The sequence below is a fragment of the Macrotis lagotis genome, chromosome X (assembly GCF_037893015.1).
Source record: "Macrotis lagotis isolate mMagLag1 chromosome X, bilby.v1.9.chrom.fasta, whole genome shotgun sequence".
Lineage (NCBI taxonomy): Eukaryota > Metazoa > Chordata > Mammalia > Peramelemorphia > Peramelidae > Macrotis > Macrotis lagotis.
In genome coordinates, this window is record NC_133666.1 from 53,866,537 (window position 1) to 53,891,288 (window position 24,752).

At 35.2% G+C, this 24,752-nt stretch overlaps 1 protein-coding gene across 1 annotated transcript in view; it reads left to right on the forward strand.

Annotated features, from left to right (window-relative positions):
• Window positions 1-24,752, forward strand: part of LOC141498669 (connector enhancer of kinase suppressor of ras 2-like) — a 392,492-nt gene that overhangs the window by 209,284 nt on the left and 158,456 nt on the right. The window contains exons 9-11 of the mRNA XM_074201839.1: window positions 5,606-5,730; window positions 6,940-7,166; window positions 22,038-22,124. Of these exons, the coding sequence (XP_074057940.1) occupies window positions 5,606-5,730; window positions 6,940-7,166; window positions 22,038-22,124 (439 nt within the window). The remainder of the gene's footprint in view (window positions 1-5,605; window positions 5,731-6,939; window positions 7,167-22,037; window positions 22,125-24,752) is intronic.

Sequence of the window (24,752 nt, forward strand, 5' to 3'; positions counted from 1 at the left end):
GATTAAGTAAAATACACGGATCTCTCTGACAGATGGAAACTAAAACTAAGAATATAATGAAATGCATTAAGCACATGGACTAATCAAATAAATGAATAAATATTCATTAAAAGCTGAAATTATCATTTGATTAAAAATGTACTAGATTTTGAAAATGCTCCTTGAAAAGCAGATAAGGCATGATGTCCTCCTAATGCTTTTAAGGGGATAAAAAACCCAAAGGAATTCAAGAAACATGGGCTTTAGAATATCAAATGAAGTGTCAGGATATTTTCTCACAGTGACAAGAGAGACATTTCTTTATCATATATATGCATATTTATATACATATATGCATATATATATATTTATCTGAGAGAAGAAAGGCTATTTTGTTAGCTATTTATTTTTCAGAATTCATTATTACTTTCAAAGGTCAGCTCTGCAAATGTTGGTGTCCTGGACCCCTTGGATTATCCATCTTGTGAAGCCTTATGAAAATACAAAAAAAATGAAATTCAGAAAATGACAAAGCAAAACAATTAAATTTAAATATTGTAATATTTTTAAAATCAAGTTTGTGTACCCTGGATCTAGATGACTCTCTCAGGAAGCAGTGAACCAAAGCTTCCTTGGCCTATTACAGCTTGACTAACAGACAGTTTCTCTGCCCTCCAAAGTCTGGCAAATTGACCATAACTCTTTTACTGTTTTAATTAAGGAATTTGGTTATAACTCACAAAATTATTCAGAATTCTATAACTTGGAATGACTTTATGAGGTCATTCATTAGGCTAATAATTAAAAGAAGAGGTAGCCTTTCTTCCTTTATTTAACGAGGACTGGAAACTCATGAAATGTTGACCCTGCTGAAGTTTCAGTTCTGATACCAGAAACCTTAACAACAGTAGTCTTTTTGGTTCCGTGGGGGGAGGGAAGTAAGATTGGGGGGGAAATTGTAAAACTCAAATAAAATCTTTAATTAAAAAAAACTGTAGTCTTTTGGGGTCTGTGAAGCTTGCAATAACTTTCAGTTCTGACACTGGGGAATCTTAGGACAGAGGTGTCAAACACTCCAGTCACATGGCCCCCAAGTGGGATCTGATGCAGATTGAAATATAAAATTAGTGAAAAAAATAAAATGAAATAACATTAAAAAATAAAATGTAAATTTCAGAAATATTCAACAAAATAAATAAAACTACAATAGGACATAGATGATAAAGACAATAATATATGGTTTTCTAAGTTATTGTGCAATCTGCAAAGATCCTTAGTTGTGATTTTAGTAACCCTGCTTCTGAGTTTGACACCATAGTCATCAGAAACAGAGTAACAGAGTCCCTCAAAAAGGAGCTTGTTCAATGGAACAGGGTTATGAGCAGGAGCCTTTTCAGAAGGAAGTCAATTATTCTACCATATCAACTTTCTGGAATTTCACTCCCTGATGACTTTACTGATGAGAACATTCAGGATTGGTCCTCTGTACCTGTTTTCAATAAAGACAGATATAGTGAGATACTATATGTAAAGGACTTTTCAAAATTTAAAACACTATATAAATGTCAGGATTTTGCAGACCCTCCTCAATTTCAGCATCTTTTCCCATTCAGAGGATGGATTTTGTGGTAGGGGAAGCCCCTAAACACTGCAACTGATTTATATTTTTATCTGCAAATATCTCCCTGAGTTTCTAGGTTATTTTCTGTATGTTCAACAATGATCATATATCTAAGGTAGAGTTTTACCTTAAGAAGTCTTAGTATGTGACCACTTATTCTCTTGGTTTTCTCCTTTCAGGTGTTTTGGTATTTTGTTTTGTTTTTATGCTGTGCCATCATGTATTTAGGATTATTGAATTACATTTTAGTTATTTCTCAGTAATTACCTAACTTGTTAAAGTTATATCGAATTATAATTCTTTCTTCCATGATTCAAACCATTCCTAACGTTAGACCTTAGCTTTTTATCTTAATAGCACTTTATTTTTTCAATTACATGTGGAGACAGTTTTCATCATTAATTTTTGTAAAATTTTCTCCCTTTCTCCCTTCTCTTCTCTCTTTCCAAGGCAGCAAACAATCTGATATAGGTTATACATGCAAATCATATACATTTCCATCTTAGTCATTTTGTGAAAGAATTAGAAAAAAAGGGGGAAACCATGAGAAAGAAAAAATAAATTTAAAAAAGTGAAAATGTATGTTTTGATCTACATTTAGACTCCATAGTTCTTTCTCTGGGTGTGAATAACATTTTCCATCACTAGATTTTTAGAATTTTCTTTGATCACTGTATTACTGAAAAGAACTTAATTTATCATAGTTGATCATCATACAGTGTTGCTAAGTACAATGTTCTCCTGGTTCTACTCATTTCAGTCATCATCACTTCATGTAAGGCTTTCCAGATTTTTCTGAAATCTACCTGCTCATCATTTCTTATAGAAGAGTAATCTGATTACCTCACACTCAGGGACATCTCCAGTTGTCCCTATCTATATCTAGCCACTGCTCCCAGATGACTCTGGAGAGGAAAGTAAGGCTGATGACTTTGCACAAGATCCCCATCACTCAAATCTAATTCACTGACATGTCATGGCCTCCTTGATGTCATGGTCTACTTCCAGTACAAAGGACAAAGAACAGTACCACAACTTGTTCAACCATTCTTCAATTGATGGACATCCCCTTAATTTCTAGTTCTTCACCACCATAAAAAGACCTGCTATAAATATTTTTGTACACATGGATCCTTTTTAATTTTTTATATTCTCTTTGGGATATAGACCTAGTAGTGGTTTGCTGGATGAATGGGTAACTGTTTTATAGCCCTGTGGCATAGTTCCATATTGCTTTCCAGAAAGGTTGGATAAGTTCATAACTCCACCAATAGGGCATTAGTGTCCCAGTTTTCCCACTACACTATTCATTTTCCTTTTTTGTCATCTTAACCAATCTGATGGGTATGAGGTGATACATCAGAGTTGTTGTAATTTGCATTTCTCTAATAATAGAGTGTTTTTATATGACTATAGATAGTTAAACTTTTTATCTGAAAACTGCCAATTTTTATTTGGCATTTATCAAAAGTCTTGTATTCTTAAAATTTTGACTCATTTTCTATATGTTTTAGAAATGAGACATTTGTTAGGAACATTGACTGTAAAAATTTTTTCCTAGGTTTCTGCTCTCCTTATAATCTTGGTTGCATTGGTTTTATTTGTAAAAGCATTTTAACTTAATGTGATCAAAATTATCCATTTTGCATTTTATTATGTTCTCTATCTCTTGTTTGGTCATAAATTCTTTTCTCCATAGATCTAACCTAAACTATTCCTTGCTCTCCTAATTGGCTTATGATACCACCTTTTATGCACCCATTTTGGCCTTATCTTGGTGTAGGATGTGAGATGTTGATCTTGCCTAGTTTGTGTCATATTTTATAGTTTTCTCAGCAGTTTTTGTCAAATAATGAGCTCTTATCCCAGAACCTAGAGTCTGAATTTATCAAACAGTAGATTACTATGCCTAACCTATTCTACTGATCCACTATTCTATTTCTTTTGATCTTGTTTTATTTTATTTTTCCCAATTATATGATAAGATAATTTTCAACATTAATCTTTTTGTAAGCTTTTGAGTTCAACTTTTTCCTGTCACCATACCTTCCCTTACCTTTGCAGTAATTCAATATAGTTTTTGCATGTTCAATTATGTTTAACATATTTCCATACTAGTTATGTTGTGAAAGAAGAATCAGAACTAAGAGGAAAAAACATGTGAAAGAAATAAAAAGCATAAAATAAGTTTTTTTAAAGGAAACATACTATTCTTTTCTCTGCATTCAGACCCCATTGTGTTTTCTCTGGATGTAGATGCTGTTTTCCATCAAAATCTTTTAGAATTGTCCTTGATCAATAAGCTGTTAAGGGGAACTGAGTTCATCCCACCACTCTATTTCTTAGCCAATATCAAATAGTTTTGATAGTTGCCAATTTGTGATATATAGTTTTAGGTCTGGTATGGCTTAAAGCCCCATTCATTTGTATTTTTTCCTTAATTCCCTTGATATTCTGAACCTCCTGTTCTTGCAGATGAATTTTTGTTATTATCTTTTCTAGCACTATAAAATATTTTTTGGATGGTTTGATTGGTATGACACTGAATAAGTAAGTTAATTTAAGTAGAATTATCAATATTATATTAGCTTGGTCTACTCATAAGCAATTGATCTTTTACCAATTGTTTAGATCTGATTTTATTTGTGTGAAAAGTGTTTTCAAATTGTATTCATTTAATTTATGGGTTTGACTTGGCAAGTAGACTCCCCAATATTTTATATTGTCTATAATAACCTTAAATTGAATTTCTTTGTCTCTTGCTATTGGATTTTGTTGGTAATATATAAAAATACTGATAATTTACCTAGTATACCATCATATCATACACAAAGAGTGAGAGTTTTGTTTTTTCACTGCCACTTCTAATTCCTACAATTTCTTTTTCTTATCTTAGTGCTAATACTATCATTTCTAGTACAATATTGAATAATTATAGTGATAACAGGCATCCTTGTTTCACCCCTGTTCTTATCTGGAAAATTCCTAACTTATTCCCATTACACAAAATGCTTTCTGGTGGTTTGAGCTACATACTGCTTATCATTTTAAGGACAACTTCATTTATACCTATGTTCTCTAATGTTTTTATTAGAAATGGGTGCTGTATTTTGTCAAAAGCTTTTGCAGCATCTATTTTGGGTCATTTGATTGATATAGCACAGAATAAGTTACTTTTTATTAGTTTTGTCATTGAAATAGTCTATTATGCTGATTGTTTTCCTAATATTGAACCAGTCCTGCATTTCCAAGTGGTCGTAGTGTATTATCCTAGTGATAAATTGCAGTAATCTCTTTGCTAATATTTTATTTAAATTTTTTGCATCAATATTCATGAGGAAATTGGACTATAATTTTCTTTATCTGCTTTGCCTCTTCCTGGTTTAGGTATAAGCACCATATTTGTGTCATAAAAGGAATTGTTTGTCAATTTTTTCAGATAGTTTATATAGAATTAAAATTAATTGTTCTTTATATGTTTAGTAGAATTCACTTGGGAATCCATCTGGCCCTGGAGATTTTTTCCTTAGAGGGGTTACTGAGGGCTTGTTCAATTTCATTTTTCTAAAATTGGGATATTTAAATATTTTATTTCTTCTCTTAATTTGGGCAATTTATATTTTTTGTAAATTTTCTTACATTTCACTTAGCTGGTCAGGTTTATTAGCATACAGTTTGGCAAAACTATATGCATTTAAATGTTATTCAATACCTCAACCAAATCATTAAAAAATATTCAATAGCAAGAAGGGCCAATTGCTTCCTAATTAAGTAACCCATGTTATATTCTTATTCTTTGTTCATGTTGACATAAAACCCTAACAACAATAATGTCTAATATGAGATCATTGGATCTAAACTTGAGAGGAGATGTTGCTACTAATAATATGTTAAATTTTGGTATACCCAGTATAAAGGCATTTCCCTTTAGGAGAAGATCTGCATGCTTTATGAAACACAACTATTTGGTAACAGTTTGGCTCCTGTTTTATTTTTGCTTTGCAGGGTTTAGGTGCAACAGGGATAAGCAGGCTCACAGAATCTGTTAGCACCATGACCATGGACCAACATACCCAAGTGGAAGAAGAAAGATTCTTTCATTCACCTATGCCTGGTCAACATAGACCAAGGTAAATCTCACTGGTGGATGTGTCTTCATTTTTTTTAATTTCTTAATTTTTTCATTAATTTTTCTTCCGTTTTCCATCTGTATTTTCTCTCTCCTACCTCTGATATCCCTCCTCCTCCCTCCTTCTCCCCACCATTGAAAGAGAGAGAAAAACTAAACTAGTTACAAACATGTATAGTCAAGCAGAATAAAAGCTGATCTTCTTAAAGAAAACTTTACATAGATTAGAATATGGAGAGTATTCACTTCAAAGAAACCTCTCTCCCGACATCCATGAGACCCAATGCCTGAAAGCACATCTAGGTAGAAAAAGAGCAACAAAGTGATTTGGTGTTAGGAAATGCTATGACTGATCAACCACATATCATTTTTCTGAAAATAACAAGTGAAATAAGGGGAAATGCAATAGCCATACCCCTAGATTTGTCTCTTTAGTTTATAGTTAGGCTATTGAAATCCAGTTCTTCCTTTCAGAGATAGGTGGCTAGGAAAAGCAGGTTCCTTTTTTCCATTTGGTGGTGGAAAGTAGCATTAAGTAGCATAGTTCAGTAGTTCTTTCCAAGAGCTGTTGGAAAACCCAGTTGTTTAGAACATTGATAGTTCCCACATTCTTGTTGCCTGCTTCTAGAATTCTGATCTGAGACAAAGCACATAAAAATTTTCCTGGTTACCCTCTCCCTGACCCACACCATTACCATATATTTTAGACTTTAATGGCACAGGAAATCTCTACACATGTCCATGGTCAAAGAATATGTTATTATCATTATTTCCTCCAAAATTAATTACAAAGTAATAGTTTCATGTCCATGTAAAATTTAAATCATTGTAATTTCTCAGGAATATATTTTGTTTTGTCTTGATTTCTTAGAAGTATATTTTCAAATCAATATTTCATCTTATCATTTAAGAAGCATAATAATTGAAAGAAATGGTATTACTGTTCTATTGCCTATGCAAATAGTTTTATTTTCAGGGAAAACTGTCAGGATTTAGGCCAGATTATTAGTATTTGAGTTTGGCAGAGTAAATGATATGCTTCCTTACCATGATCTTATTAGTTTCCAATGTGAATTTGAGTTAAGCCATAACTCTACCCTAACAAGGTTTCTAACCTCTAAAAGATATAGAAGACATTGTTTTTCTTAGTCCTCTATAGTTGCCCTTCCATTGACAGAAGGTTAAACAGATACTTGGATATTTTCTTTAGGGATGACATACCAAGAATATCTTATGAAGACTTCAGTGAACCTAGTGCTGGAAGATCTGCTGCAAGCAGACCTGGAAGGAGAGACACTAGACCTACCGGCTTATTTGTGGAACCTGGCACTTTGAAATACTACACATTAGTCGAAGGGGAAGGCCGTCCGCCTGTCAATGAGCATCGACGAGGAAGATCTACGAGTACTGGAAGAAAAGACAGACATTCTCCCCAAGGTATACCTGAGTACTTTTGGTCCTTCAAAGGCAGTATACTTAGCAAATTAAATTCATGACCTTTGACTTCCAAAATGGTATCTGGTCCCTAAAAGGTAAAAGTTGATTCGGGATGAAAAACTTCTCTTTCAAAGTATATTAGAAAATTATATCATCTGACTATTTCTCATGACTTTAAGGGAGTTGAATTCATTTTACAATAGACTCAGAGGCTTGGGGATCAGATTTTCAATTTCTTCATCTTGAACAGGAATAGGCAAGGAATACCTGACTGAGTACTTAAGGATCATGGACCCATGACACCAAGTGACAAATTTAGGCACCATAAATTTCAGGTTGGACTTCATAGAAATATAGCCTGGATGTTATTGTTTATCCAAGCCCTTATATATCCAAATTAAAATGAATTTCTCTTCTCTAGGAAATTACTTGGAAGGAACTGAAGATTTCATCAAATGACTGGTCTTTTTCCTCTCAGTAGTGCTCATCACAGAAAGTTGTCAGATTTTCTTATTTCTTTAACTGTTTTGCTAAGGTTGTCTCATTGTTGTACAAGGAGTAGTACCAACTCTTTCTGAGGTGCTCATCCTCCTTTACTGATCTGTTTTCACAATGCCTCTGGATTACAACTCAGTACAAAAGAAAACTAAGCTGAGTGTACTTTCCTCAAAACTCAGTCATTTTTGAGCACTAATATGCTACTTAAAGCATCTCCAAATTCTTATTTTCATTTTTGCACATAAACTCCTGTGATCCAATTAACCATTGATGCATAAAAAAAAGAAACTTTGCCCATAAACACTGAATATTATGATGCTGTGAATGTAAAAGTAATTGAAATCTTTCAAATATTTAGTGAATGACTCCAGGGCATATACCATTGTACTAGATGCTAAAGCATTTTATAAAATATGGTACTCATTGTTTCATTTATCAAAGAGAGGGCAAAATTCAATTATTTATTTTAACTTCTTGGTTAACTTTTCAAATTTGAAAAAAAAAATCATATTTCCCTGGATGTTTATTAACTTCATATCTGGTGACAAATTTTATACTCCATGATATTAGCATTTACATGAGAACACAATATATAAATATTTATGTATGTATATTAATATTTATGCATATATATATAAATATATATTTTTATTAGAGTATATGACTCACCCCAGTAAAAAGTGGCTACATCTCTTCCACAGACTTTTCCCAAATAAGAATGATATTTGGAATCATTCTTGTGTCAAATAGGTATAGAACTCCTCCATAATATTAATTTATTCATAATAATTATGACATTGCATCTGAGAAAGTAAGAATTTGTTGTACAAACTTTCATATTTCCTGAGAAAAGCTCTGTGAATCTACCACTTTGAAATTCAGTTTCACTGGGATAAATTAAATAATAGAAGTATCTCCCTGAGCAACTTTCTTTTGAAGGAGTAGTGAAGACTTCCACTTAGTTTTTACTTTGTAAAATTCAGTAAATCATCTCCTGAGTTTTGGCCCCTTTATTTTCACGGTTAATGTAGTTGATGTCATGAGCAAGATGTCCTGGTACTATTACTTCTATTCTTTTAAACTACTATTTCTAACAGTAAAGCAGATATAAGTAAATATGAATGAGTAAATGAATGCTTATTAAGTAGTTACTGTGTGCCAAGAAATAAAGTGGTGACCAGGTAAGTAGAGAGAAGGAGATGAATGTGAGAGATATTATGGAGATAGAAATGACAAGATTTGGCAATCTTACATATGTGGCTGAATGAGGATGAGAAGCTGAGGATGATCCTGAGATTCTGGACCTCAGTCACTGAAAAGATGAGAGTACACTGGGGAAAAAGTTGGGAACTTTGAAAGAATGAGCTTTGGGAGAAAGATAATATTGAATATGAGATACAGATTCAATTCAAAATGTCTACTAGGCTATTCATGATGCAGGACCAGATCTCAGAAGAGAGACTGAGGCTCTATTTATGGGACTGGGAGTCATCAGCATAGAAATAATAATTAAAACCACATGAGCTGGTGAGGTCACTTGAGATAGAAAAAAGATGGCCCAGGATAGACCACTGGGCTGCACCAATATTTAGGGTATGTGAAATGGATAATAATATTGCAAATGGAACTGAGAAGGAGCAATCATATAAATAAGAGAAAAACCAATAGAAATCAGTGTCATGAAAACCCAGAAAGGAGGGAGTATCCAGGAGGAGAAGGTAGTCATCAGTTTTTCTCCTCCTGGATATTGAAAAAAAGTCATCAGATTTATGAGGCAATAGATCACCAATAACTTTATAGAGAGCAGTTTTAGTTGAATGATATAGTTGAAGACCAGGTTGCAAAGGATTAAGATATAAATGAAAGAGAAAACAGAGTGAATGAGCATAAGCATTTTTCCTAAGAGCTTGAGAAAGGCAAGAAAGATGTGGGAAAGCTTGTAGCCTGAGAGGCTGGAACAGTCTAGTGAGGGTTTTTTAATCACTGGAAAGACTTGAATGGGTTTGTAGATAGCAAGAATCATTAGAGAGGGAGAGATTGAAGGTTAAAGTGAAAGTGGATAATTGGGGAGGCAATCTGCTGGAGAAGATAGGAGGGCACGGGATCAAAGATACATATAGAATGATTGGTCTTAGTGAAAAGAAGAGCCACTTCTTTGACAGAGATTGGAATAAAAGAGAGAGCTAAATGAGCCAAATGGACCAGTCTGAGAGGAAGGACTTCATAGCAATTGAAGGTGACCAGATGGCAGCAAGAGAGAAGATCAGCCCAAGGTTAAATAGTTGGTCAGTGGCATGGAAGGAAGTGAAATGTTGGTCTCTTGAGTAACAGTCTAATGTTCTTTCTACTAAACCATACTGAGTTTAAAATCCTTTCTTTTTTGTAATAATAACTGGTCAAAATTATTTGAAAATAGGATTATGTGAAAAATAGTTTCCAATAAATATGACTTAGTCTGCATGTTTGGTAGCCCAGATATGTGTTTTTCCAATTAAGAAAAGTCAGCATACTGTAACACAAAGTTATTAACCATGTAGAAATGATTATTCAATTAAAAAAAAGATTTACCATGAAATTCCTTTAAATCAGGGGGTCCCTTAGCTTTTTTATGTCATGGAGTCCCTTTGGCAGTTTCTTTCTCAGAATTATGCTTTTAAATGTAAAAAATAACATATAGGATTACCAACTGTATTGAAATAGTTATCAAAATATTTTTTAAAAAATAAGTTCATGAACCCCAGTTTAAGAATCTATTTTTAAAGAGCTAGCAACCCTACTGTAACTCTATGGCATTTGAAATGTTTCCCCCCATAGAGGAATATATGTTCCTGGAGTAGAGGGCTAGTTTAATTTTTGTTTTTGAATTCCTCAGCAACTGAGCCCAAGGACTTGGACATAGTAGGGCCTTAATAAATGATTATTTGAATTGAACTGAATCGAAAATGTAATTTGATTTGTATTTATGTATTTGATTTGTTTTTATTTCCAGGAAAGAGAGGCAGCCCGAAATCATGAGTAAAAGGCTAGTCTTGGAGTCAGGAAGCCCTAGATTCAAGGTCTGTCCCTGACTTACTCCCCTAATTATGGGCAAGTCACTTAACCTATTATTGTCCCAGGCAACCCTCAGACTATAATTTATTGATGCATTACTAATTTGCAACAGCCTTTGTGGAGAGAGTTTCCATTCAGAGAGTTTCCATTCTGGGACTTTCTGCCACTGATGAAATCACAGATCTGGACTCCCATCCCCATTTTTTCTCCCAAGAGCATATAAAAATTGTATGAACCTACATACAAAGTATCCCCAAGTCAGTGCATTTTAAAGATTTAATAGCTTTCAGGTGAATTAAGACTTTGGGCATACCCTATATTACAACTTGCAGAGCATTTTGGATTATTAGGAAATTAATATTTTAAAATGAAATGTCACCTTAAGGATGTTATTAGTCAGCTTATAGTGGAATACTCAGTGAAAGTACACAGCAGCCTAAACTATATCCAAAACTAAAATCAACAGGATGCATCCCCAAAACAGTCTGAATAGAAAGGACAAGATGACATTGAAATTCTGATCTTTTTTTTTTGTTTTATTTTGACTAAGACTCCCTCCTGCTACCTTCTTCCTTTTAGATTATGAAATTTATCCACTCATTCAAAATGATCCTCATTAGTCCTGATGCAAGCCCACATCTACCAGATACCAGAATTGATGATTTTATAATTCAAATATGGAACAGCAATTTAGAACTAACAACTCAAGAGGTTTGCAGAACTACCAAGAGCAAGAAAAAAAATTGAAATATTACAGCCAGTGAAGTACATAACAAAAATGATACTGTAAGAGGAAAGTTCTATTGTTGCAATTCCTTTGAAACTCCATGTGTGAGACCAAAGCTCCACTAAATGTGTGTTATGTTTTGGGTAACCCCAAGAGTACCCCAATAGCTGGGTACTTGCCAGCAAAGTAGGCTCTAGTGGTCTAGCCACTAGCTCAAACATGAGCTGCCAAAGCCTATGACTAAGGACTGTTTAAAGTAGCCAAGGGCTTCAGAACTTAACTCTTATGAGAAGATCTTGGTAAAGCATTTGGAGAACAAAACAAAGAGCGAGAGAGCGAGAGAGAGCGAGAGAGAGCGAGAGAGAGAGAGAGAGAGAGAGAGAGAGAGAGAGAGAGAGAGAGAACACTAGCACTGGGACCAGGAGGAACTGAGTTCAAATCTAACCTCAAATACTTGATGCTTACTACTAGTGTGACCTTGGGCAAGTCACCTAACCCTGACTGCCTCACATCCAAGGCCATTTCCAGTCATCCTGATCTATATCTGACCACTGGACCCAGAGAGCCCTAGGGGAGAAAACAAGGCTGGTGACTTAGCACAGCACCCTCTCACTCAAATCCAATTCACGTGCTTGTCATGACATCACCTCCCTGACATCATGGTCTTCTTTAAGAATGAAAGACAGATGTCATCATAAAAACAAAAAGGGCATTCTCGCCTTTTCAGTCTTGATAATAAAGGTCACATGTTCTGTAACTAAAGCAACTAACTGCTGTTATTGATAAATATTAATAATGACCACAAAATCATATTTTTGTGACTTCTAGTCATGAATTAAAAATATTCCTCCATGACATGTTATTGAATAATGACCAACATTTACATAATAACCAACATTTACACAGCAATTAAGAAGTTTGCCAAACATTTCACATATATTATTTCATTTGCACTCATTCTGAATAATTCATAATAACTCTGTTTCCCCTCCCCTTCCCTTCCCTCCCCAGCACTGTACCCTTCAACACAGAAAACAATGAACTGCTTATCAAAAGAAATGAACTTTTGCATTACACTGATTTATAGACAAAAAGCATAGGAAAAATGAAGCTTTCAATATCAGCAATGATTTTATTTGCCATATGCTCATTGGCACTTAGAACATTGAAAAGGATCACACCCTTTAAGGAAAACTCATAGAATTCGTTACCTTTGAGAAATAAGTTACAAAGTTTGATAGCACCTGAAGACAGCCAGGTGACTCAGTGGATAGAGGATTGGGCCTGGAGTTAGGGAGACATGAGTGAACTCAGACACATCCTAGCTGTGAGACCCTGGGCAAGTCAATTAACTTTTGCTTGCCTTAATCCAATGGTGAAGAAAATGGCAAACTACTCCAATATCCTTGCAAGTAAACCCATGAACAGTATTGGTATGCCATGGTCCACAGAGTCATGAAGAGTAAAACAAGCCAAAACAACGCTTCGGTCAGCTCTTTCCTGCTCTTCTCCAAGACAGGACCCAAACCCACCAATTTTCCATGGATATAGGATCCTTTTCAGTGTTGTCCCTGGGAGTTGCAATATAACAACCTATTTCCTTGTACAAATCCAGATGTGGAACTTGGTATTTCTTTTTTACCCCCATATGACAAAGGGATGCACGTACAAATAAGGTATCTCATAATTTCCCAAATGGAAATGGCCTTGCAAACCAACCACTAACAATGAACCTGCTTTACAGGGGGAAAAAAAGAGAATACAGGACAGTGATTTCACAGAATCCTTAGCTTCCCTCAAAGCACAATTCAGTGAACTACCAGAAGGAACCCTCTCCCAAAGCCAAAGTAGTTATTGCTCTCCTGTCCCCTTTAAATTCGCATAATTTCATATGTATGTAAATATCATGTGTCCCTAGGGGAATACTAACTCCTCCAGATGGGGACTCTGTGTGTATGTATATGCACAATTTCAAACCTTTGAGGATCTATCTCAAGTTGGATCTTTTGTCCATAGTAGACTCTTTAAGAACTACGAGTTATATTGATTTGAATTAAAGTGGAAATTATTTGAGGGATGATGTAGCATTTTAGTGCCTACTAAGTAACTGTTAATTTGTTCATTTTATCTTTTGTTTGCATTTATATCTGCAAATACACTCATATATTTTCTCTATCTCATTATTGGATATATTTTATGTGCAGGACTAAGTTTTTCTTTTCAAAGAAATAGAGAAAAGTATCAAATCTTTCTTTAAGTTGAATTGTCATAGAAAAACTTGCTGTTTTAGACGCAAACTTTAGCTCAGAATTCCCTCCTTATAGTTGATTTTATTTCATACCTCAAAAATTAGAAGGTGACAGAAAAAAGATGGGATCCGTGATGTTGGCTGGATTTGAGAAATCACAGCCTGGAAATTTGTCTCTGACAACTAAGCACTGGGTGTGCCAAAGCATCTGATCAAATGATGGCAGTTTTGTCAAGTTTAGCTATATTTGACATTTGATTCTGCTGACAATTTGGGATCATGACTTTTTGGGTCTCAGTACCAAAATCTTTCTGTTATCCTGGAAAATTAAACTTACTAGCTAAATTGTATTTGATTTTCTTTTGATTAATTCAATTCTTTTAGTAGCTTTTCAATTCTAGGTAATTCTAGGAAATGTTTCATATAGAATCTTTCCATAATCTTAAGGAAAGAAAGAAATATGCAATTGCTGAGTGTCTCTATGTACTAAATACTTGACAAATATCATCTAATGTGATCTCATTTGAGTGTCTACATGATGAAACAATTGAGATAGGCATAGGGAAGGGTGATAAAGAAAGCTCCCGGATGAAAACACTCCCTTTACTGCTACAAACTGATACCTTTTGTGCAACGTTGTCTTATAGAGTTGCTTATAACCCAGAGTACAGGATAATGGCATGAGGAATAAATCATTTGAGCAGGTTGGATTGATATTGGGAATTAAAAGCTAATATAAAAGTGTAAGGAAAGGGGCGGCTAGGTGGTACAGTGGATAGAGCCCCGGCCCTGGAGTCAGGAGGACCTGAGTTCAAATGCGGCCTCAGACACTTACTAATTATCTAGCTGTGTGGCCTTGGGCAAGTCACTTGACCCCATTGCCTTGCAAAAACCTAAAAAAAAAGAAAAAAAGAGTAAAGAAAAACATGATAAATAATTTACTTAATGTTAATACTAAAAATCACAGGAGTATAGTCATAGACATGGGAAAAACTGACAAAACAGAGGTCTTGTTTACATCATAGACACTACAAAATGACAGGAATAAAAGTCTTATACTTGAGCAAGATCCAAAGTATTTATCTAACGCAAGAACTTGTATTATTTGCAGTGAGCTCAGAGGGAAAACATGGCCAACCAGTTCCTTCACTACCATTTGAAACAGTTGTAGAAATGTTCTCTCTAACAATTCAGGCTTCCTCAGCCTCTTCAACTGTAAGCTTGGAGACAATTTCGGGGTTATTATGAAGATCAAATAAGGTTTTGTTTGTAAAACACTTTCCCCCCTAAATAGGATGCACTTGAATGATGTTTCTTCCCTTCCCTGCCCATGATCCACAGAAGATAAGCTTTAGAGAGTAGCCCAGGGCCTAAAGACTTGTTCATGGCTTCACAGAAGACCTACTAGGTATCAACAATGCAACCCCACTGTAGCATGATGCCTGCTAATTGTAAAAAATGAAAACTGAGGGAAACATGGTCAAAGTAGAGGTACAATTATTTCAATTTACAGGTGTTTCTATGCTTTTCTTAATGAACCCAAGAGAACCTGCAGACTGGTTAATCAAGACAACAGCTTCAATAAGGTATAATTCAAAAGAAATCTATAGAACTTATCAACCTTTTTTCTCCATTATTGATAAAATCCTGGAGATAGGAAAATAAATTCCATTTGTCAGAAAAAAGACAATATCTGGGAATTAAACTACCAAAACATATATAGGCATATAACTACAAAATATTTTTTTAGAAAAAGAAAAGCCTTAAATGAAGTGAAATTCAGCTAGGGGAAAAAGAAGACTTAGCAGAATATGATAGCTATCTTCAAGTATCTGGAGGACACTCACCTTGAAAGGGATTTGAGTTCCTCTGAATAGAGGAAGAACTAGAAATGAAGGGGAGAAATTGCAAAGAGTCAAATTTAATACCAATCCTCCTAACAATTAGGGAGGTGCTGTGCTAAACCCTGAAGATAAAAATACAAACAAATCCCCAAGATATGCTCAGGGAGCAGACATTCTAATGGGGAAGTAAAGTTAGAGAAGAGCATGGAGGGTTCTGTAAATGGCAGCATGGAGTGGAGATGATCACAAAGTGGCATGGAGGTCTGATTCTAGGCAAGAGATGACAAAAGCTCATCCATTTGAATGGGGGAAGATGGGAAGATGTGTGGAAAGATGGAGAAAGGAGATTTCTGCCTGGAGCATGAGCAGTCTGGTGACCAGATGCTCAGGCAGAAAATTCCCTGATCAGAATGTCCCTGGAGCAGAGTCCAGGATTATAGAGTGGAAGGGGGATGGGATGAAGGGGGTAATCAGAATGATGGCCAAAGCAGGTGCTGGTGGTAGGGGGTGAAGACAGCTAGGAGTAGTTAGAGCCATTGAGCAGACCTGGGGTCTGGGAATGGAGTCTTCCTCGGAGGTCTTAAAGTTCAGGTTGAATTTCCACTTGTTGAATATGTTGAAAGTTATGTGTTGAACTTGATGACTATTAAATCTTTTCTTAATCCTTGTCTCCTAAACTCCAGACATACATCTCTGACTGTCCATGAGACATTTAAAATTGGAAATCACATAGGCATATCAAACAACATTCCAAAATACTCTTTATAATCATTCATCAAAATTAGATTTTGATAACATCATAAATTCCAAATGGATAAACTATTTAGATATAAAAAGTCACAATAAGAAAGGCAGATAGAGGCAGATAGAAGGGTTTATCTTTTACAATTGTAGACAGGAAAAAGGATTTGTAACCAGACAAGTAGAAAAGACATCAGCAAAAGTAAAATAGACTGTTCTGATTAAACAAAATGTAAATGTTTTCACCCATATAATATCAATGCATCTAGAATCACAAGGAAAGGTACAATTTTAGGGGAAATACATTTGCATTAAATCAGACAAAAGTCAGATAAAATTCAATGATAGCAGGGAATTATCCTAAAATCTATTCATTTAAGAGTCATTTCCTTGTGGACAAATGGTCAAAAGACAAAAATGGTCAGTTTTCTAAAGAAGAAATACAAATAATACTGTCTGAAAAAATGTTCTGAGTCACTAATAATTAGAGAAATACAAATGTAAAAAAATCCCAAGGTATCAACAAACATCTTTTTTGCTCAGAAAATTGCTAAGAGAAAACTCATTTTGAAATGACTGATATTCTAATTTATGCCAAATATAGATGTGAGTTGCTTCCACCATTCAGGAAGACAATTGTAATTCTGTAAGAAAATTTACTAAATGATTCTTTCCCATTGACTCACTATATAGTCCAAGCAGTTTATTGGCAACAAGCAAAGATCAATAAAAACAAAAAAAAAATAAGAATAGCATTATTTGTGATAATCTAAAACTAGAAGCAGTATATTTGTTTAATGATTAGGGAGTAACTGAACAAATTAGACTATAATAATGTCATAGAATATTATTGAGATATAAGGAATGATTCGTATAAAGAATTCACAGAAAAAAATTGAGAATATGTTTGAAGTTCTAAGGACGAAAGACTTTACAGACTGAAGCACAATATCTTCCACTGCATTGATGTCAAAAAGGTTGACGTGAAGAGGCAATAGAATGCCGGTCAAATACCACAAGAGCAGTTAATGTTAGTGATACCATACCAAATAAAAGGACACATCTCTCCTTTCTGCTGATAAGTGATAACATAGCTTTGGGTCGAAATTTCTTTTCAAAAATGCTTGTTTGGCTATTTGATGGGAACTATCTATTGTATAAGAGCAAAACCTATCAATAAATTTTAAAAATGCAATTCTCATACAGTATTGATCTTCTTAAATATTCAGTTCTTCCTTTGGAAGAATGACGCCTGCCATATGGTTATGCTTATATAACACTAAAAATCTATAAAAATAGAAATATTTTATAAACTATATGAATACCTTATGACCTAATACTCAACATGTGAATAATTATGAACACCAGTATCATAGCTGGTTTCAATTGTATGTCATCTACCCCTTTATCATCATCATTTGGTGGTGGTGAAGGTAATAGTATTCATTTGATCATTTTGGATGAGAAGGGATCTATTTTCAAGATCAGTTTACATATTCAGGATTAGTGGTATGCATCAAGATTAGCCTAGGCTAAGAATGATGGAAAACTGAAGTAATAAGAGTTCAGACAACATTAAAAGCAGAAAAATAACCACTAAGAAAAAGTGAAGAAGAAAGAATTAAACCAATAGAGCTCTTGCTGTTGATATGAAGAATCTTCCTATATGTGGTGCTCATTTAGACCAACAAAACTGAAAAACCAGATCTTAGACTGGATTTGTTTTATTCACCTTTATTATTGAACAATCACTATTTAATTCACTCTAAATTTATAATCATCAAATTGACTCACACAGTCTTGTCACATCCACCATTTAGATATTACTTTCATTCTTATTATGCTTTGAATATAACAGATCAGAATAGGAAATGAAGACCAATAATTGTCATTATCCTTTTAAAAAAAATCATAGCACTCTCATTTCCACAATTTCACAAACTGCAGCATAATTTTTATTTTCTTTGCCCATTGTCTTTAACCTGAAATATCTATTTACAATTCTTGTTCCAGAACCTAAGAATTATTCTGCAGACTCACGAAGCTATTTATTTGAGTATTTATTTGTTCTATATATATAGCAGTATTCCTCAAGGTCCTGTATAGCTAACTTAGAAATTGATGAATATGTCATTGTGTCAGTTGAAAAGAAAGATGAGGTAAAAAATTTCATTAATATCAGCTTTCTTTGTAATTCTCAAGAATCTTAAACAGGAAATGTTGTTCCTATGAAAATGAATAATTGGTTCCTGTGTTCTTCCATGTTGACCAACATTCAGGTTTGAAAGTCTTGCTGTCCATTAACTGAAACATAGTGGCTGTCCATCAGAAAGTGAAACCTTCATAAAAAACAATATAATTTCCCACCCAAAATTCTTACTACTGTTGCTCTGAGAATGCATTCCTGCAATGTGTGTACATTAAGTTTTCACTTTGGAAAGTCATTACACAAAGGTGGCAGTTGTGTTCTTTTGGTTTGTTTATTTTATGTAAGCCATGTTCTGCCTTTTATGAAATTTCTCTGTATTGATTGGCACAAATATACCCCAAAGTCCAGCAAGTGCTTGGGCAAGAGGAAAATGCTGAGACAAACTAAGCTTCTCTCTCCTCCTCTTCTCAAGTCTAAAGAGCAATGCTTTTTAAATATCCTGAAAGATAAAAGATATCTAGGGGAAGCTAGGTGGTGCAGTGAATAAAGCACAGGTCTTGGAGTCAGGAGGACCTGAGTTCAAAACCAGATTCAGACATTTAATAATTGGCTAGTTGTGTGACCTTGGACAAGTCACTTAACCCCATTGCCTTACCAAAAGAAAAAGTAAAAAAGTTAGTGGTTCCCATCTTACTGCAATTCACATTTTTAGCCTTAGGAACTGCCACAGTGGTCAGAACCACAGTCCACTCAGTCCACAGTGCTGTCAGCAATCTCTCCCTCACCCCCCAAGTTTATTCCCTAAATATTAACCTGAATAGTTAAATAGGTCCCAGAATATCTCCAACCATTTATGATTCTGTCCTTTATACATTTATCTCAATGATTTTAGAATTCATTTTATAGAATAAATTGTGCCACCCCTTGGACTAAGGCATTCCATACACTTATTTGAAGCATTCTTTGCCTTGTTTTGTCCAAAGTGTGTCTAGCTAAGTTTCAAAGGATTCACTACTTTCTGGTAAACATCAAATAACTTTGCATCATAGTAATCATTCCAAAATGTTTAATTTCCAGGCAAGACCAGTTAGAAGGAAACCTTCCACCTTTCCTTGAACAAGTGTCATGAAAATTGTGAGGATTTCATAGGGAAAGGAGATCACTAAGGACATCAATTCATATCAACTCACAGTTCAACATTGTTGAGACAGAATGATCTTGATTCACCATCTTTTATGGCAATCTCTTAAAACAACCCAGGGTGAGATTTAGGCTCTGTCTAGCCAATATAAATAAATCTAGTTATTCAGTCTGATCATATACATATTGTCAAAGTGGAAAATTATTACAAGAACGTAGAGCTGGAATGTGAAAAACATTGTTTAGTGCCAAAGATGGGGCTCAAACTCACGTCCTTTGACTCCGAGTTCTCTTCCCACTGCTTTCACTCTATGCTACCAAAAATATGGATATAGCCATTGCTATAAAGTCAATTGTACAGTTTATTTACTGGATACTTCCAAAGCTGAATTGAGATATTTATGTTCTTCTATTTTCATCCATACTTCAGACTCAGGTAGACATTATTTGTAACATGGAATTTTCTAGTTATCTAATGACTTATTATTCATGAGCTGAGAAAGTCTTATTCCAAACCAGCCAAGCTGATATTTCATTGTCCCAATTTCAAGAAAGTTAGAACTAAAATGATTTTATATGTTACCTTAAAAAGGAATTGTGAAATGGTTATGACCTTTTCTACCATCTTAATCAGCATTTCTATGTTGGGAGAGGATGATACTATTCTGTAAGGCCAAGAGTATATATCTGGCTCTTAGCACAGTGCCTTCCTCACAGTAGGTGCTTAATAAATGTTTGTTAATGACTGACATGAATTTTCCTACAATTGTATGATGTAAGGAATAGATGATGCAATTGTGTACTTGATTTCTCAAATGAATAGTCATGATTGATACAGTCACCGAAATAAAAAAAAAAAAATTTGACTCCTGCAGTTGACATTTATGACATGACTATGCTGTGAAAGTATGAGATCTTACTCTATCATGGGTTCCAGTGTTTGATGTGGCTTTGATGTCAAAGCATCTAGGTTTAAATTTCAATTCTGCTACTTTTACTATCCCCAAGATTTTGGGCTAGTCACTCCTTAGTAAAATGAATGGATTAGACCAGATGAGATTTGAGCTCCCTTGTACCCTGAGCTGAATGATTCTGTGACCTACCTAGGATCATCACACAGATAATAGATGATGGTGCCAAGACTCAAATCCAGTTTATCTGACTTTTAGGGCAAATTCTTTTCAGACAGTTGTCACTGGGTTAGAGAGGGTTAGGGTGTTAAGAACATACAAAGACAGACTGTGCAGGCAGTCCAGTAATGGAAAAATACATAGAAGAAAATCAAATTCAGTGCAAAGCAAATGGATCATAAATCTAAATGACTATTGTTCTAATTATTTCTCTTTAAACAGATTATTCCAGTCACAAAAGAACTAATAGAATAAAAGTAAGTGACTAATGGAATCCCTATATGTACTGAGCAAGTGATGACACATGGATAAATTCTCCCTTAAAAATATTTTACCATTGACTATTTTCTTTCGTTTATCAAATGAAGACTATTAGTCAGTAAAATGTTTAATCAATTAGTGAAAAACCAAATGAGCCTGTCAGTGTAGTCACTGAGCATATAATTTGTTTCTCATAATTATCACTAACAGTGAAGATTCGAATGGCTGAGTAAAGGAATTCTTGTAAGGTGTTAGGGCACTTTCAGCATGGCTGATTCTCAGGGGAAGAAGGAGCTAGGTAACTTCTCATTTTTTTCTCCTAATAACTTTAGCCTTAAACAAATAGGCTCCTATATCTAGCCTCTGCTTGGCATTTGGAAAGCCTTGGGGATTTGGCTGTGTGTTTCTGTCTGGGGTTGACTCCAATCAAGACGGATGTTTTATGTGCTTGGTGATGATAATGCACGTTGACAAGGTCAAAAAGATAATCCCCCGAAGTCAGGTTTACAATATTCCAGGCTTATTGGTTGGGCCCCCAAAGCCTCTCACAAGTCTATACATAGAGTCAAAGACACGGAAGCTTCCTGTCCCATTGCGTTGTTGCTATTTGATTAAATGGATATCTTGAGTGAAAATGTTCCAAAGCATTCTCATTTGGGAACCTTTGTTTTTAAATCCCTGTTCTAGCTTCTCTCCTTCTCCCCTACCTCCTTCCCAAGTTATTGCTGTTATCCAATTTCCTCTGTCCTAGCATTTAATTTACTATGTCCAGAATTTGCTGTGATTTTCAGATAGAGCTGAGTTTCTGTAGCTAGCCTGTGACATTTTTAATATGGGCCAAATGTATCCCTGATAAAACAAACTTTTAAATATATTGCTTTAGCACCAACTCTGTGGATCTCACTTTGGAGCCAAGGCACGATGATTTGGGAAAACATCAGCATTAATAATAGATGTATGCAAATAGAGAGACTATACTAATATTCTTTATGCAGGGAACATGTAATGGATCTTCTCCCCTTCAGCAACCTTGCATTATTATGAAGTGAAAATATAATTGCTTCTTGTTGGACTGTTTCCAGGTGAACCACGGCCTGTTTCCATGCCCCCCGAATATGGCTGGGCAAGGGATTCTAGAGAACATGGAATGCACAGACGGAGTGGCAGAGGTGAGTTAGCCAATTCTCTTCAAACTCTAAAAATGGATTATGTCTCTGAGATGGCAAAATCTCACCCAGGGAAATTCTCTCACCCCTAAATCTGTTAGAATCAGACAATATTAAATATGGAAAACTTCAAGAACAGGAAGTATTTTTCTTTCGGAGTGTCCTAAGCCTGCCCTACTATCATATTTCCTCCTCAGAGGCATCTCCTCTGACCTTGGGATGTGTTACCAATCCCCCCACACACACACACACAGATCTTCAACAAATACACACAGATTTGCTCATAGCCAACAAGTAAACACTAACCAAGAGTTTGGGAAGGTGTTATACAATGCTTTCCACCTAGTCAGAAATGGGGAATGGAATCCAAACAGAGAGGGAAATTACCTGGCATTCCACAGCACCTCAGCCACCCAGACCACTTCATTTCTTCAAGTAGAGTCAAGCTACCTGGGACTTAAGCCTTTTACACACTTCCCTGGTACTTTGGGTTGGCTAACTATCAAAGATTTGACAATAAAGAGAATAAAGGGAATTTGAGGTTCTCCCCCCCACCCCCATTCATCTGATAATTAACCTCAGAGGATTTATATAAGATAAGGATATGTTTTTTTTTTCTTATGAAAGACTTACTGCATTGAAAATGTGTGGTTTTCCTATTTCCCCCCCTCTGTCACAATCTTTTCCTTTAATTATGAAAAATACTAACTACCTGATTACTAAATAAATCTGACCAGAAAGGTACAGTTAGGCCATGGGGATGTCTGGAAAAATCAGTAAGATCCAAGTAAGCTAAAAGTGATGCATATTACCCCTGGGTCTTACTTTCTTGGCTGGGTTTAGCCTTCCTTAGACTTTCAGGACCTGCTGTAACACATTTTATGTACCTACTATAGACTTGAGACTTGCTCAAAGTGATAAGAATGAAACCTAAAGGATATAAATTGTCTTTCCTTTATAAAGGCAAAAGCCTTGTTGCTAATATTTTAATGAAATTCATTAGAAGAGGTATAAGTAAAAGCAGTGGAAATCGCCTCGATTTGTGTTTCTTATAGGTCATTCCTTTTGGGGGAAAGACAATTGGGAATCATTTGTCCACAGTAACAACATTATTCTGTGCCTCCAACCTCTCTCCTCCCAACTCTGCCACACAGATTCTAAAGTGATATTCCTAGAGTGCAGAGCTGGGTCCGATTATGTCCCTCCCTTGCTCCTTGCTTCCCTTAGAACCACTAGGATCAGTTACAAATCCCTCTGTTTGACATTTAAAGCCTTTCATGGCCTGGCTCCAACCTACCTTTCAAAGAATATTATTTATTTCTTCTCTTCACAAACTACTCTCCAGACATACTGAAATTCTTGGTCTTTTTTGTATAAGACACTGAATTTCCCATCCCCATCTCTTTGCACAAGAATATTCTCTCTCAAAAAAAAACAAATTAAAAAAAAAAAAAGAATGTACTCTCTCTTCACCACCACTTCTTCAAAGCTTGAGTTCCCTCTTCATGAGGCCTTGAACTCTTTGGCTGCTTGTGCCATCCCTTCCCTCCCCCTTCCACTACCTCGAATTTATTTTGCAAATATTTGTGTGTGTGTGTGTGTGTGTGTGTGTGTCTAGATGTAGATATCCTGAGTTAGAACGGAAACTCCTTGAGGGCAGCACTCTCATTTTTATCTTCCTCTCCCTTGCCTCTAGCTAGGTGCCTCATACATGGATATATCAATATATGGTTGTCAATTGATTGATTGTTGTTGATTGATTTCATCCTAGATGTAAATAGCTCACCATATGCCTATAGATATAACTGGAATTAGGCAGCTTCCCTGAAAAAATTGCCATGTTTCCTTTCTATGTTTTTTCTAGGATCTCAGAACTAGAAAGTACCTCACCAACCATTTAGTTCAAACCCCTCATTGTGTAAGTGAGGAAAGAGAGACCAGGGAGGGCCAGTAATTTTTCCATAGTTAAACAAGTAATTAGTGTTGGGGCAAGATTTGAATCCAATTTTTCCTGATTCCAGATATTTATGTTCTTTTCACTATACCACACTGTCTCTTTTAATCAGTAGGTATTCAAGATAGAAAGGCTAGTGGGGCCTTGCTTCTTTCTGTCCTCCCAGACCTGACCCATGTCTTCCAAAAATGTCTGTTTCAGGGTATGAACTCTCTTTTGGCCACTGCCTTTGCTCCACTCTCCCCCCTCCAGAAGACAGAGGTATAATCAACACACTCTATTGTAATAATTAGGTTGCTAAGGCCAAAATAATGTTATATTTTGTTCTAGGCTAGTTTCTAAGTGTTCTCTTTTATTCGATAAACTGTGATGATCTTACTAGATCTCTTCAAGCATATATGTCCAGAGTAGGAGGAATTTTTGTTTAGATATAGGCTACCTGACTTTTGATTTGAATTAATCAGTCAACATGCATTTTGTAAGGTTTTTTTTTTACTTTCTTTGTATTCCCACTGCTTTAGCACAGTGCCCAGTATGTTACAAATGCTTACTTACTAAATGCTGGTTGACTGAATAAATACTGGGGGTACGAAGACAAAAATGAAACAGTCTCTGCCCTCAAGCAGTTTATGTTCTAACAATTTAGACAACATGAACATCCTGATGTACTGAATATA